The 15,629-nt window shown below is 38.1% G+C and overlaps 1 protein-coding gene across 9 annotated transcripts in view; it reads right to left on the bottom strand.

Moving 5' to 3' along the window:
- Positions 1–15,629, bottom strand: part of LOC131672018 (uncharacterized) — a 769,953-nt gene that overhangs the window by 704,100 nt on the left and 50,224 nt on the right. For all 9 annotated transcript variants that reach the window (XM_058948981.1, XM_058948937.1, XM_058948954.1 and 6 more), the window contains exon 3: positions 9,922–10,040. In XM_058948981.1, the coding sequence (XP_058804964.1) occupies positions 9,922–10,005 (84 nt within the window). In that variant the 5' untranslated portion in view covers positions 10,006–10,040. The remainder of the gene's footprint in view (positions 1–9,921; positions 10,041–15,629) is intronic.

Here is a 15,629-nt window from a genome sequence, read left to right as displayed (position 1 = left end):
TATTGAATCAATGATTTAGATAGGATTTGGAAAGAGAAAGAAGATCCCGTGCTCAAAATTTTCCTGCGTTTTTTTCTCAGAATTTGCAAGAGATCAAAAATGTACTTAAAATCTCGGAATTTCCATCGATAAATATTCATTTGAAAAAATTAAAAAAACCGTTTAATTGTACTTCTGACTTATACAATTTGAAAGCTCTTGGAGTTAACTTTCAAATGCGCTGCCGCTCGTCTCTGTACGATAAGTTTGAAGGAACATATGAAACTTCAAAGTTTGAATAATTTTGCTCGGAGGGGGGTAAAAGTATGTGAGCGGCAGTGTACATTTATGAAATATAAGTTTTAAGAATTTAAAACTTCCTGTTTAGATTTCCTAGATTTATAGAATATATATGTAAAAAAATTAAATATAAATACATCGGTCAATTTTCTATGAAAAGAAGTTCGACTTTGAACTTTTTAATAATACTTGATACTTTGTTAATCGCAAAAATTAAAAAATCAGCACCATCTATGCTTTTTTATTATTATTGTAAATGTTGAGTTATTACGCAATTATTCAATAACCAAAAAATCTAAAATTATAATATTTATATATCATTAATTTACTAAGAAAATATGTTGGATTTTGAACTTTTTAATAATAGTCCATATTTTATTTATGAATGATATTGAGAAAATATCATTCATAATTAAAATTCGTAAATGATTTTTAAACGTTTAAATGATTTTGATACTTAAAAAAAAACCTATAAATAAAGTATTTATGACTATAAGAATCGATATTTCGCATAAGTATTAATAAATAACGTTTTTTAGATTAAATAAGCTACTTCAATATCATATGACGCGAAAAACCGCTTAGTAGTAATTTCTCTGTTATCACTGGCCTTTTGCAGTCTGTACACGCTACCGTTAAGCCGAGCATTGATGAATTTGCATCAGCAGTTTACTAATGCCCGGTTTATTGATTTTATCCTGGATTAGCGGCTTAGACAGGGAGTGAGTACGAGAGAGAGAGAGAGAGAGAGAGAGAGAGAGAGAGAGAATAAAAGGGAGCAGAAAGAGAGAAACGAGTAAGAATACTTCCTCGAATGGGTGAGACATCGTTGATGACAGCGAGGAAGACAACTTATATTTGGCACCACAGATTGCGATTTTGATTTGCTGGTGATTTGGTGAGTAGGATCGTTTCCGACCTCTGCAGCACATCTATCAGCTTTCGTGTCATCAACACCGACCCTCTAGACTATCGAACAAGAAGGAGTGGTAGCTAGAGACGACTAGCACAGCGTGAGCTCTCTTCTCTCTCTTCACTTTCTCCCTTTTTTTGCGGAAGCGCGTGTGACGATTGCGGTGTCGCATACTCTGGATGACTTGTTGCTCCGCGGTGAACAGAAAATCAATCACTGAATAATCTGTGGTTATCCTACTCTGCCAAAGAGACTCACTACTGTATGCCGAGTAGATTTGCAGTGGTTGAGAGCTTTTTCACGAACTCCGCTTCATCCGAGCGCTTGTCCGCGCAGGGCTCACCGTAAAAGATTTTATTATTTTTTTTATTATTATTATTCTTTGTTTGTTTTTTTTTTCTTCTCTTCAATTAACATTTTTTAATTTGTTTTAATTTTCTTTCCTTTGTAATTTAATAAAGTTGTAAATTGTAACAGTAGGGTTTAGACTCGATTTCCTTTTTCTTTTCGTCCCAAGCACTCTCGCACGTAAATGTTGTAACCTGCACGCCCGGCAAGTTATTCAGTAGTCGCAGCATTTTACCTTCACAATTCCCGCGTGAATAGTTTCGTAAATAGAGTCGCGGAAAAATATTTATTGTAAAATCGCCTCTTCCTTTACAAACATACCATGATATTTTATAATAATGAGACACTGATGGTTAAAATCTAACGTGTTTTGGAGAATGGTAATTCCCACGAGCTATGCAAGGGTCCGTGCCCAAGTGCCGTATCACAAATTATTTTTAAAGGGGAAGATAAGGGAGGCTCTTTCGCTTCTATGAACGATGACGATGGGCCTCGTCACTAAATTGGCTTTTGGCCTTCGGTTTGAGAGGAAAGGAATGACAATAATCACTCACGATAACCGTTAAAAACATTTATTCTCGACGTTTAACAATAAAGAGCGACGACGCGAGTTCACACATCGTCCTCAACGCCGCGTGCCTACGCTTGTGCGGACAATCGCACGGGGGCTCGGTACAATGATTTGAGAGGGTACAAAGGAGGGACTTGTTTTGATCGTTAAATTCACCGTGCTCGCCGAAGATCGCGAACACTTCGCCGACGCGTCGCGCTCTCGCAAATAGAGAGAGAAAGAGAGAGAGACGACCTGACCTGACCTGGTGAAGGCTGCTGGCAGGAATCGCTGCTAGTGCTACTGGCAGGAAATGCTGCTAATGCTGCTGTTGGCAGGAAATACTGCAGGAACTGCTGGCAGGCTTGTGGCAGGCTCGAATAGATTCCACAATGTTCCAAGAGTCGTTGGAAATCCTCTCCGTGCTATACTCTGCTCGGCGTCGTCTAACTTCTTTGTCTTGACTTGACTATTCGGCTTTCTCTCACGTGCGCACGCTCGGCCGTCCAATCGATCCGTCCATCTCAAGATCTCGGCTTGAACTCTCTCCCCAACCGTTCGCGGGTCACTCGCGCTCGCTCACTCTCTACTCGCGACGCGTCAATTTCTCTCTCTCATCTTCTTGCCGCAGCCGTTCTCGCTCCCAATTGGCTCCCAATGACGATGCCCTGCCCAGTTATTGGCCCTGAAATAAAGCGGTGCGAGCATCGGTATCGGTTCGTAACTTTCAAACGCTCGCCAAGGCAACATCGAAGGAGCGAAGCTGCGAGAGAGAAAGCGAGAGAGCTATTCTAACCAACACCCCGTCACATATATAAGTGCAGAACTACATCAGTCTGTATGTTACAACGGTAATCGATAAGAATTATCGATTCGTTCGCGATTCGGCAGCATTGGAGGAATGCGAGCTAGAAATTTGGAGAGAGAGGGAGCACGTACGGTAGATAGAGTTAGTTTTATCTTAGCTGGTAATCGGTATACTGCTATATTTTTTCCGCACGCAAGTTTTCTGGCCGTAATTTCGGAGTGTTGTGCGTGAGGGCAAGTGGAGTAGTAGAAGCAGCAACAGAGTTGGCAGCAACAGCGGACAACAGTTGGCAGCAGCAACTTGCAGCTGCACCGATCGGCAACATTGGCAGCTGTGACATTCTCGGTGACAACTGCAGTAGCAGCACCCGCAGTAACCAGGAGCTCCCCATACATTTAATTGCACGCATGGTTACGGCTGATCATCATAACCACAACTGTAGATGCAACTGTAGATATTTGAATCGATTTTGTCTAAGGAATTGTGGGAGGTAAATAACGGCCTCTACACATCATACAAAAGACAAAAATCATAAGTCAGGTGACTTAAGGTAAGTTTAACTGAAAGAGCCACGAGAAGTTGGAGCTTGTATCAATTGTAAAGACGGATTCAGGTATACTCATACGTAGTTAAGACAGTGGCGGTTAGCTCTGCACCGTTGGATATTGAACAACTATTTTCCCCATTCGCACAAGTAAATTCCCCCTGTTACAATATTCAACTATGGGATACTGCCACAAAAATAAATATAGAAATCATTGAAAGATTTCAAAACAAAGCCTTGCGGTCCGTCCCAAATGCACCATGGTTTGTTACAAACGAAATAATTAGAAAAAAATTAATTTTATTCACCGTAAAAAGCAAAACAAAAACAGCTCAAAGAAGATACACTGATCGCCTAAAAGAGTATCCTAATTGTCTGGAGAAAAGCTTAATGCTGACTACATCTACAGTGTCAAGATTCAAAAAATATGAAATGCGATTAATTCATAAATAATGTAAGCTCTGTATAGGAGCGTGTATAGGTTTTGTTTTACTGGAAACATAGGACATGTAAGATAAACTGAAATACATTTCATCGAATGTTAATATAATAGAATAATAAAAAGGAAAAAAATGTATATCTTCAGAACGGATGCACGCTCGGATGGTACGATAATTCTCTCATCTCTTTTTCTATTAAATAATGAAATTACATTACTTATATTACGATATTGTAGTGTTTAATGTGTATAAATTACATTTATGAATAAAAGAAGACTGCATAAAAAACCTGTTTGTATGTTAAAAGTTTTCATGTATTAGATAGAAATAGTTAATTTGAGGGTTACTTTCATAATTGTCTCGGATTTTTTCACAGCTGGAGACTATGCGATTTCAGCTGCAAACCTTCGCTTTCATCCATTGACATACAGCGAGTCATTTTTAGGGACTTGATTCTATTTTGATAATTATTCTTAAATTTTTTCAGGGCTCTATTTGTGGCTATTGACGAAAATTATTTATTATTTGATAGCACACAATGTACAAACAAATTTTTCGATGAAAAAAGCACATCGATAAAAAAAAATCAAAAGCATAAGAAACATTTTTTGGTTCTGAATAACGATTAAAATTGACATATTTCGTTAGCCTAACTATTGAAAAATACGTACTTTGTAAAGAAATGCGACTTGCAGCTTTTGCGTTTATAGAATATTTGACAGGATCAAGTCTGTTAATCAACTTGACATTGACGATTAAATATTTTTTGAAAGTATTGTGAAACATGTAGGTAAAGATGATTACGCTTGATGTGTACGTGTCAACGTACAATCTCAAAATAACGTTGTTGAAAAAAAAGCGAACTCAGCAGTGAAAAAACAATGATGTAGTAACCGTATTCAATATTTTTTTAATAACACGGCAACTTCATAGTATTTATTTTTGTCCGAAAAATACTGTAGTCAAAAAAGTATTTTAAGTTAACTAGTCTTTATTTAAGACAAATATTACATACAAGTAAGTATTATATTCAAGAATTTTCAAGCAAGTGTATGCCAGTAGTATGTAATGTATCGTGATTTTATAAAAAAAAATGATTAAAAAGTAGTAACCCATTTAGAGAAAGTGTTTATTTACAAATATTGATTCAATCGATTCAATTGATGCGCCTTGCGCATCTGTCAGCGATTTATTTAAAAAAATACGTTGATTTTGATAAAACGATTAATTTTTTATGACTTTTGTTTTATTGCTGCTATAAGTAAGTAATAATTAATCATACGAACTTACGAACTTTCTTGAATATAATAAAATATATGCATGTTATACCTTTGGTCATAATTAATGTTCTATACAACATCTATTTGGTTTATGTTAATTGTTATAGCTTATAATATTTGTATCGATACATACGAGGTCTGTTCAAAAAGTATAGCGAATTTTTAATTTCCGCGGGCTACGTAAATTTCATTTTTTTGTAGCTTCAGTATGTTGGTACTCGTGTCCCTCATTTATGCTGACAAAGTCGGCCATTTTGAATGTTTAGTTAATTTTTGACAGCTGTTTTGCTTGGATGTGTTTTGGCTCGTTTTCGACTTTTGCCTATTCTAAAAAATGGATCAAAGAATCTAAATCAAATTTGTGTGAAAAACAAAATGAAGTGCGCGGACGCATTCCGAATGTTGACTCTGGCATATGGTGAATCAAAGCAACGTTTATCGATAGTACAAAATGTTCTCAGAGGGTCGAGAAGATGTAAATGACGAACAACGTGCCGGACGCCCGAGCACGTCAACAACAGACGAAAACATCGATAAAGTGAAGAAAATAGTATTGACCTATCGTCGTATCACCGTTAGAGAAGTTTCTGAGGATCTAAACATATCGATTAGCTCATGCCATTCGATTTTAACGAATGATTTGGGCATGAGTCGGGTCGTCGCGAAATTCGTGCCAAAACTGCTGAATTTCAACCAAAGACAGCATCGCGTTAACATTGGGAAGGAAATGTTGGACTCGGTCTGTGACAACCCAAATGTGCTCCAGAGGATCATAACTGGTGATGAATCATAGGTTAATGGTTGTGATATAGAAACCAAAGCTTAATCATCCCAATGGTAGCTGCCGCATAAGCCAAGACTGAAAAAAGTGCGCCAAGTTCGGTCAAACGTGAAGGTTTTACTCATAATTTTCTTCGATTACAGGGGCGTGGTGTATCATAATTTCTTACCACAGAATAGTACGGTTAATAAGATATACGAGGGTGGTCCGATAAGTACTTAGCCTACAAAAGAAAAACGAAAATTTTGGAAAAGTGGCGCTTTATTTTTCAACATAGTCTCCTTTTAGTTCGATACACTTAGCCCAGCGATGCTCCAACTTCTTTAACCCGTCTGAAAAATACGTTTCCTCGAGGTCTGAAAAGTAAGCTTCCGTGGCAGCGATTACCTCCTCATTCGACTCAAATTTCTGCCCGGCGAGTGACTTTTTCAAGTTTGGAAACAAAAAGAAGTTGCGCGGGTTAAATCTGGAGAATACGGTGAATGGGGCAGCAGTTCGTAGCCTAATTCGACCAATTTGGCCATGGCGACGGCGGAGGTGTGAGCCGGTGCGTTGTCATGGTGGAAGAGCACTTTTTTCTTCGCCAAATGGGGCCGTTTTTTTTGCAATTCGACGTCGAATCGGCCCAATAATTCGGCATAGGACAGCCCTGTGACCGTTTTGCCTCTCTCCAGGTAATCGATGTAGATCACACCTTGTGAATCCCACAAAACGGTGGCCATCACCTTTCCGGCCGAAGGGTCAGTCTTCGCCTTCTTCGGAGCACTTTCGCCGGGTAAAGTCCACTGTTTCGACTGTTCTTTGGTCTCTGGTGTATACCAGTGGAACCATGTTTCGTCGACTTGTCACGAAACGACGCAGAAACTCCTTCGGATTGCGCTTAAACGGCGTCAGACATCGCTCTGAAGTTGTCTCACAGTTGTGCTTGTTGTCCGGAGTGAGCAAACGCGGCACCCATCGCGCCGACAGCTTTCTCATATCCAAAATTTCACGCAGGATATGACCCACGCGGTCTTTTGAGATGCCTACGATCTTAGCTATCTCGCGCACCTTCAATCGTCAATCTGCCAATACGAGATCGTGAATTTTTGTTACGTTATCCTCCGTGGTAGCCGTTTTCGGAGCACCTGGACGTGGCTCTTCAAAAATCGACGTGCGACCACGTTGAAACTCGTTAAACCAATTTTTGATGGTCGCCATCGAAAGAGAAAAGTCACCAAGAGTACACAGTATCCAAGCGCTTTTTGATTTCGCTGCGCGATTTCCCTTCCAACAACAAGAATCGAATCACCGACCGATACTGCTCTTTTTCCATTTTTCAAAAATCAACGGACACACTTGCTTTCACACGCTCTCAAAAATAAACTACAACTCCGATCCGGCTGAAATCTTGACAGTAAGCATCGAGAAGGTTGTACTACGTGATAGAATATTTCTTTTGCGAGAGTGGCGCCATCGGGCGGTGAGGCTAAGTACTTATCAGACCACCCTCGTATGCAGCTCGCAAAAAAAAATCGTCAAGAGTGATTTGAATTCATTAAGAAACTTGCACCAAATCTGTTTTCTAATATTCTTACTGTTTACTGGGATGGTAAGTTACTTTCTGGAATATTAAGAGAAAAGATTGATAGATTGACTATACTAATTTCAAGCATAGGATAGAAAAAACCCCTAGATCTGCCAAAGATTGAAACAAGTAGTGGGAAAAATCATGCTCACATTGTTTATCGACTCTGATAGATTAGTCTACGTACATCAATGTCGAAGCTTCATTATTTATGTGGAATTATTTGAGAAATACTTGCTTTATTTGATCTGCAGGTATTACATTCTTAAGTTATCATTAATGCGTGCTAAAATAAAATTTTGTAAGGCCAGTAGACCTAACGTAGTATAATTTACAAAATTTGAAAATTTTTAGAACAAAAAACCGACTACGATAATTTAGTAATAGGAATTGCCTATAAAATTGTTGGTGTATGTTACGAGATGATAAAGCTAACATTTTTAATTTCTATTTAGAGCAATTAAAAGATCAACCCAAAGCAGATTACAAAGAATTTCTTCAGTTATAATCATTTTTCTTGGCAGAAATATGCCTAAAAACGTTCGCTTTTATCCACCTGGTCCTATACATCATGCAATATAAATGGCAAATCATATATATTGCTTAATAATATTTATTTTTTTGCAAACAATTCTTGATAAATAACAAAAAAAAATTAATAAAAATACAAAGACGTTTGTATTTTCATAATAAAAGTCTATGCACAAGCCTAGTTTTCTGCAACATCTGCTGTTCATACATTGAATCAAGATTTGTAGTTGTTGAAGAATTATATAACAGTATTAACGAAAATATATCACAAGCTGCAGTGAAGAAATTCCTAAAACATTTATGGTAGTTAACACCAGAATTCGCAAGATTAACGTATTTCGATTTTGAAGTATCAAATAAAGAAAAACTCAAAATGTGCGATGCTTTGAAATCGGATTACAGTAATTTTCCGTATGAAAAATGAGATATTACAAACGAAAAAAATTGAACTGCAACCATAAAGTTGAATTTACATGACGTCGCATGAAAAAAATCTCTTAAATTTTTTAAACGCATAAAAATTGATCCATCTTTTTTATCAAAAAACTGATTAGAAAAAAAATTAAACGTTTGTTCTCGGTTTAAAAGTTATAAAAAATCTGAAGGTCGTAATCATGCCGCTGAAAAAGTAATCAAGTTGATTACAGAATTCAACAATTTGCACACTATAAATTATCAACAGACATAATATTTACTACCAATCATAAAAAGATATAAAAGTGCTTTTCCAATCAGTCAGAAAGAAGCTTTATTAAAATTATTTGAATAAATGGTTTTTTCATAATAAAATGAATATCTAGTTCTAACTTTCTATCTCAGCATATAAAGTTTTTCAGTGAAATTAGTTATGTAAATATTGATATCTAAAAACTTTGTATGTAGATTGTTGTATATTTCCTTAAGAATCTACATCATAAAATGTATTATAACTTATTTTTTAACATTATGATTTTCGTTTATTGAGATATAAGAAACTATAAATTTATGTTTTCAACATTTTTCGAAATATTTGCATATACATTTTTATAAATTGTATAAAAATTTTTGAAACCAATCAGTACCACATGATTATGTCATTAAATACAAGCTCAAATAACCTTGAAGCCAAAGTTTGAAAAAGAATTCAAAATTTTTGATTGGTCATGAAGGATCAACACTGTAATTTATTTATGAGAAACATGAGGTAATTTCATGAAGGAAAAGTCAATCGGAGATTATTCGGTTGGATGTGCACATTATTTTTGAAATATATAACAACCGGTATTTTCACCCGGCAACACGAAAAATAAAAAGAAATTAATCAAGCCCCGGCCTAGTTTATTTGATAGATTTTCACTTCTAACGCTCTTTATGTAGATTTTATCATAAAATTCAAGAAATTGAATTTCTCATTTATCTTAAAATTCACCCTCTTCATAAAATAGATAGTGCCATTGTATTTAACATAAAAATGTATATCGAAAATATGTATAATAAACTGTGATAGTAGTTGTGGATTAAGTTGCCCTTAATTTGGATGATGAAATTATTTTTCGAAGGATAATTTGCATGGCTCAGAACAGCTAACAGATTTGATTACTTATTTGATTTAAATTCTAGGATAACTCAATATTTTCAAAAGTATGATATATGTTTTCGATGTATTGTTTGTCGTAGAATGCGATGGTAACATTTATTTTATGATCAAACCTAGATAAGAAGCACTAGACGCGAAAAATCACGGAAATACAAGGAATTTTTAAGGATTTTAACAATAATTTCACTTTTAACGCTTTTTAAGTAAATTTTACGATAAAACTGATAACGACATCGTATTTATATATTTATATATATAATATAAATTTGCATTGAGTTTCAATGATTTATAAAAAAATTTATACCTTTGACAAAGGAAAATTCCATGATGCTAGTTCTCTTGGCGATTTCATCAGCTGAAAACTTATTTCTTGCATTTTTGTTGCCATTTCAGATAAGGCAAATCAAATATAACGGTATTATTCTGTAATAATATATGTTTAATATAATTGGTGAACTTAATAGTGTACATTACAATCATTAAAAAAATAATTAATCTCCATTGCTATTTTCACATGCAGATAACATTTGAGTTGAAATAATAATGTTGATTATATTGATTAAATGTGTTTTATAAAATTGAACATTTTTTTTAGTTTTGTACACGCTTATTTGTCTGTATATATAATCGTAGATCTGTCAATTTAGCTTGAATCCTATTAAAATAGACCTATTATTATTTTTTGTTTTTGGACATAATTTTTAATTACTGAGATTTTTCGCTAGAAACGCAAAGAAAGGAGATTTACGTAGATTTTATATAAAAATTACTCTTTGAAAGAGAAAAATATTAATTTCGCGATGTCAATAAAAATATCGTTACTCCTAATGTGTTTCCCTTGTGACGGGCGAATCGATCGTTGAATTCGATCGCCCTGTTCGCCTCTCTCTCTTCCGCGTGCCTTCCCCTGAGCCGCTGCCACATTGGTCTTGGTTGAGTAAAACCGAGTATCGACGCACGATGTGGCTTTGTTTCAGGTCTGATTCCTGATCGGCGGAGATGCCTGGCGTTGGATGGATAGGCATGAGCGGGGAGCAGAGGAGGAGAGAGAGAAATAGTGTCGCCGGCATGAGTCGCACATGTGTGCGTAGCCGGCGGCGCTCGGCCGTTTTTGAGTACCTATAGGGAGGGGCGCGTAAGAAATCGCGGAAGGCGCGAGATCGCGGTCAGTAGGGTTTTGACCGGCGACTAATTGCCAGCTAATCAAGCCTTGATTAGCTGGCAATCGAACGACCATCGAACGACCATCAGCAAGAAGGAAGACCAGCTGCATCCAGAATCCCGCCTTTCGAGGACAACATCGTTTGCTCAGAGGACGCGGACTTCCGCAGCAGCGCTCCCTCCCAAGGTCAGGTACCCCTTTTTGTTTCTTGGTGCGTACCTCGATTTCTCTGTCTCCGAGCATCATATAGGCCGGACGCGGACGAGCGGTTGCATGCGTGAACTCGCATCGCCCTCGCGGAATTCGCGGGACAAATTGTAAGGTGATGTTCTGTTTCCTGTGCATTAATTCGCACGGAACGAACTTAGCCCGGACTCGGCCGACGCACACGTCAAACGCCGAATGTACATTATTGTTGCAATAAAGAGTAAAATAGTTGAATTGATGAGTTTATTCTGTTTAAACCTGTCTCTCTTGTAATTAGTTAAATTGCGATTATCGATATCACCGGACGACCTAGCCCTCGTTAAATTTTCGCGACGAAGCGAATGCGCCTTCCGAGCCTTTCCCCTTAAATAATTTGTGACGCAACGTTGTTCGGGCTTAAATTGTTAACGTACGTGTTACACAGCCCGACAAAAAAAAGTCAACAACAGCGAGCCAGATCAGTATATTGCTATGTAATTTTGAGCTCTAAATCCGATATTGGTGTTACAAAAATAGAAACACTTTTAATAAAATATTTTACGATTAAAAAATACCCTTTAAAAGAAGGTGAAAATAATATTAAACACAGAAAAAAGTTATTTAACCAAAATTTCAAAGAAAGGTAACCTAAATTAAAATTGAAGACTTATTCATGTAACAGACCTAAAATTTACCATACCTAAAGAATAAACCTATTCTCGTAAGGTCGTGAATACTCCTATATTTGTAAAAAAATTATAAACTGCGAAAAAATTAAACTTTCAGGAGAACCAGGAATAAATTAATATTAAGCAGTACGTTCCTAAAATAGGCTGCAACTGGTCCTTTCAGGGGGATAAAACCATATTACATTTTTATTTATTTAAAAAAAATTACTTAACTGCTAAGACTTTTACGAATGCAGAAAACGTTATGTATTTGTTTGTATAATTGAATTATTCATCTTGTAATATCTTTTGCATTTATTTTCAAACGATTATCTTATCGGTTGGCGGAAAATTTGGTTTGAAATAAAGGGAGCTTTTCGATTTTATTTTATTTTGGAGTCCATTTATTACTCAAAAGGTTTACAAAATTTGAACACAACTAACATTAACGGGAACGATTGTACTGTTCGCATTTATAAACGAGAAATTAATTTATGTGAAGTCTGAGGAAAACTTTTTAACGTATCGATCAAAATTGTCTTATGGCCCCAGAACGACTCTGCTATAGGCTGTTCGATGCAAGGCTCTTTGCCGCCGATCGCTAACAACAAAGATACTAATAAATCGTTCATTAGTGCGATCAAATGTCACCGATCAATGGGCTCATTACTTAGCTCTCCACCACCACGAGGTGAGATACTATGCTTGCTCATAATTCTTCTAAAAATAGATAGCATTAACTTACAAGCGCTCGTGCACCTGTGTGTCCACTCGCGAAGAACGATAAGTGGAAAAGTCAGCTGTTTTGATGAAAATTATGTTAGAAAATTTTCCTAAATGGCTAGTCGAGTTACCTGATGATTCGCTAACTTGATGTTGAAAAAGGTAATGCAAAAAAAAAGAACTCTTATATGAACAGACACAGAAAAAATAATACACGTTATATGAAGTGAACGTCACAGTATAGAATATGTTATTGTAAAAATAATGGCTGCCGGGGAAAAAGATTTCTTTAAAATGTGCATGTTTATAATATCAAAACATTTCATAGAAGACATTAAAAATTTCACTGCTTCAAAATGATTATGAGACTTTTTTTTCTACTAGAATAGATAAAAAGCTAGCTAAGAATTACCACAAGGTGGTTAATCATCCTCGAACGGCGTATGATTCCTGAATTACACGTATTTCAAGGATACGTAAATCATATTATTTCAAATTTATTATTACTTTTATTGGACGTGAGAAAGCTCTTATTTGACCTAAAACATTGAATATAATTTCCAAAAACTACCACGGCGAAATACTTAAAGACAACGTGTGACGGAAATTTTTAAAAGAATCTGAAAAATTGTTTGATCCAGAAATATGCAACCTACGAAACGCTATTTTTAAGTGGCGTATTAAACATTAATCCCCTAAAAACCCTTTTAGATTAAGTTACAAAAAATGAATACTCCCTAACAGTTTTACCTAATAATGAAATCAAAATACAAATAGAAAATTTAAAACTATACTCTAACAATAACCAAATTATAGAAAAAAAATATCAACTTTTATACACTTCCTCAGACGCCATGTGGACTTCCAGAACCTGTCACTATGACTCAGAGATTCCGGGAAGCACACCGTCTCTTCCGAGACCCGTTCCTAGGAGAAGGGACGTCACCCCACCGGTAACCCTTCAAAGAGGAGGTGAAGAGGTTCAAGAAGATTGCGGGAGATCCGCACCAGTTCAACAGAGAAGTCGAAGCGGATCGTCTGGCACCGTTCCTTATTTATCCTCAGGGCTCTCCACAACCCGAGATATTAGAAAAATTGTCCGCGAATGGAAATTAAGGTTTGCAGGCAGTAGGGCATGGAGCGTGGACGTGTTTCTGTAACGGTTAGAAGACCTGTGTGTGGGCAAGACTAGCCGAAGACAAGGAGCTTTGTTCCGTATCGGAGATCCTCGAAGATAACGCGAGGACCTGGTACGATAACAATAAGCACCAATGGCTAAGTTACGCCAAATTCATCGCCGATGCCCGAGAACGGTTCGGCACTAGTACACAACAGCAACAAAGGCTGTTGCAGGAAGCGCAGAACCAGTTTCAGGGCGAAGACGAATTAGTGAGAGACTACGTGTCCAACCTTGTAGCTCTTGTAAATCGGTTGGAACCACCAATGCCTTTAGAAAGGTTATAGGACCTGCTACATGCAAACCTCCTTCCGAACATCCAGATTCAGCTACGTCGTTCCAAATTAACGTCAACACGCGAATTTAACAGGAGAGCGACCGAAGTACAAAACACTTTGTCATACGGTTGGCGTCCACGCGTATTCACGGACCCAAACTCGCCGATCTTCCCTCAGCACGCATACCAGCCGAAAAAAGAACGGCTGGTAATAAATCTCAAACCGCTGCAGTCCAGAACCCTGCCACTTCTACGTAAAATGGCCACGGAAAGGCAGGACAGCCCTCCAGAGCAGCGCAAAAGCCGATGGCGTGGGAGAAAGAGGAATTCACCTTCTCCCAGATCTCCTTGCGAGCGGCAAGAAGGACAGAGGCAGAAAATGGATTTCACAAAGCTTCTTCAGTGTTCCGCTTGTGGCAAACTGGGATTCAGCCGTAAGTTCTGCCCAGATTGCAACAAGGAAAACGGCAAGGAGAGCGAAGAGAAGAGATCATCTTCGCGCCTCCAGTGAATTCGACCTCTTGCCGCGGGTCGTCGACAGGAAAGAGCAAATTGTCGGCGACCCAGGGATCTAAACAGGTCCTAGTAGGGCATCAAGAGGACCTGGAACTTAGCAGTACTACGGAGCAGAAGGCGATTGAGCCCGATGCCAGCCCTTAGCAGAGTAGAAGGGTGGTCATCCTGGAAGGACCACATGGTCACATACAAGTTGTGGAGGAGGGAGAAGACTCGATAGGTATGAGGATCGAGCAACTCGAAGACCTGAAAGGTTCGAGCCCAAATAAATCTCAAATTGTCAATAGGTAACTTTAAGATTAGAGCACTCTATGATACCAGCACCTCATCTACGGCAATGGGTCAGTGAGGGCTGAGATTTGCATCGGAGATGAGACTCGGACTGAACGTGACCAGGGCAGGCGATGCAAGGCTCGCCGATGAGCGCCCATGTCCCATCATTGGTCACGTGATGTTCCCCTTTAAGGTAGGGGGGATCACAAGAAAGATAAGAGTCACCATTACGCCACTGCTCACGAATGACTGCTACGTAGGTGCGAACTTTATAAAAGTTTCGCGCAGTTTTAGATTTTGAAAAGGATAAATTGTGGCTCAAGGACGCCCAGGTAAAAGTACTTATGTAAGTGACGGGAATTGATGGTACGGCGTTTCTCGTACCGGTAGGACTGTGGGAGGCCTCGGAAACACAACTCGAGGAAATTGAGGACCTCGTCAGAAGATTGATTCCTGACGGAGAAGAGGTAGTAGAGGTTAGGCTGTGCCGTGGGAGACGAGCACAAAATAGATGTTGGAAGTGCTCGACCCATCAAACAGAAGTACTACCTAATTTCTGACAGGGTGCGAAAGGAAATGCAGGAAAAAGCTGTAATCGAACCAGCGACCAGCGGGTGGTCAATTCCAGTGGTGATGGTAAAGAAGGATGATGGAAAATATAGGTTCTACGTAAATTACCAACAGCTAAACGCAATAACCAAACCAGATTCCTATCCTTTGCCATATATGAACGACATCCTAAGACGGATAAGGGATGCCAAGTTCATATCTACGCTGGACTTAAGTAGCGCGTACCATCAGATTCCCTTAAAGGAAGAATCGCGTCCAATATCAGCGTTTACAGTACCTGGATTAGGGTACTTTCAATTCAAGAGGATGCCCTTCGGACTGTTATACGCAGGGATGACCTTCCAAAGTTTGATGGATCAAGTGATAGACCCGGATATCGATCCGTTCGCTTTTGTCTACCTCGACGATGTAATTGTGGTTTCGTCGTCATTTGAGGAGCATAAGTGGCCCCTGAAAAAGG

This window comes from Phymastichus coffea, unplaced genomic scaffold, assembly GCF_024137745.1.
Source record: "Phymastichus coffea isolate CEN01 unplaced genomic scaffold, Cenicafe_Pcof_1.1 PCOF00011, whole genome shotgun sequence".
Lineage (NCBI taxonomy): Eukaryota > Metazoa > Arthropoda > Insecta > Hymenoptera > Eulophidae > Phymastichus > Phymastichus coffea.
The sequence above is the reverse complement of the archived record's forward strand: the minus strand, read 5'-3'. Positions and strand labels throughout refer to the sequence as shown.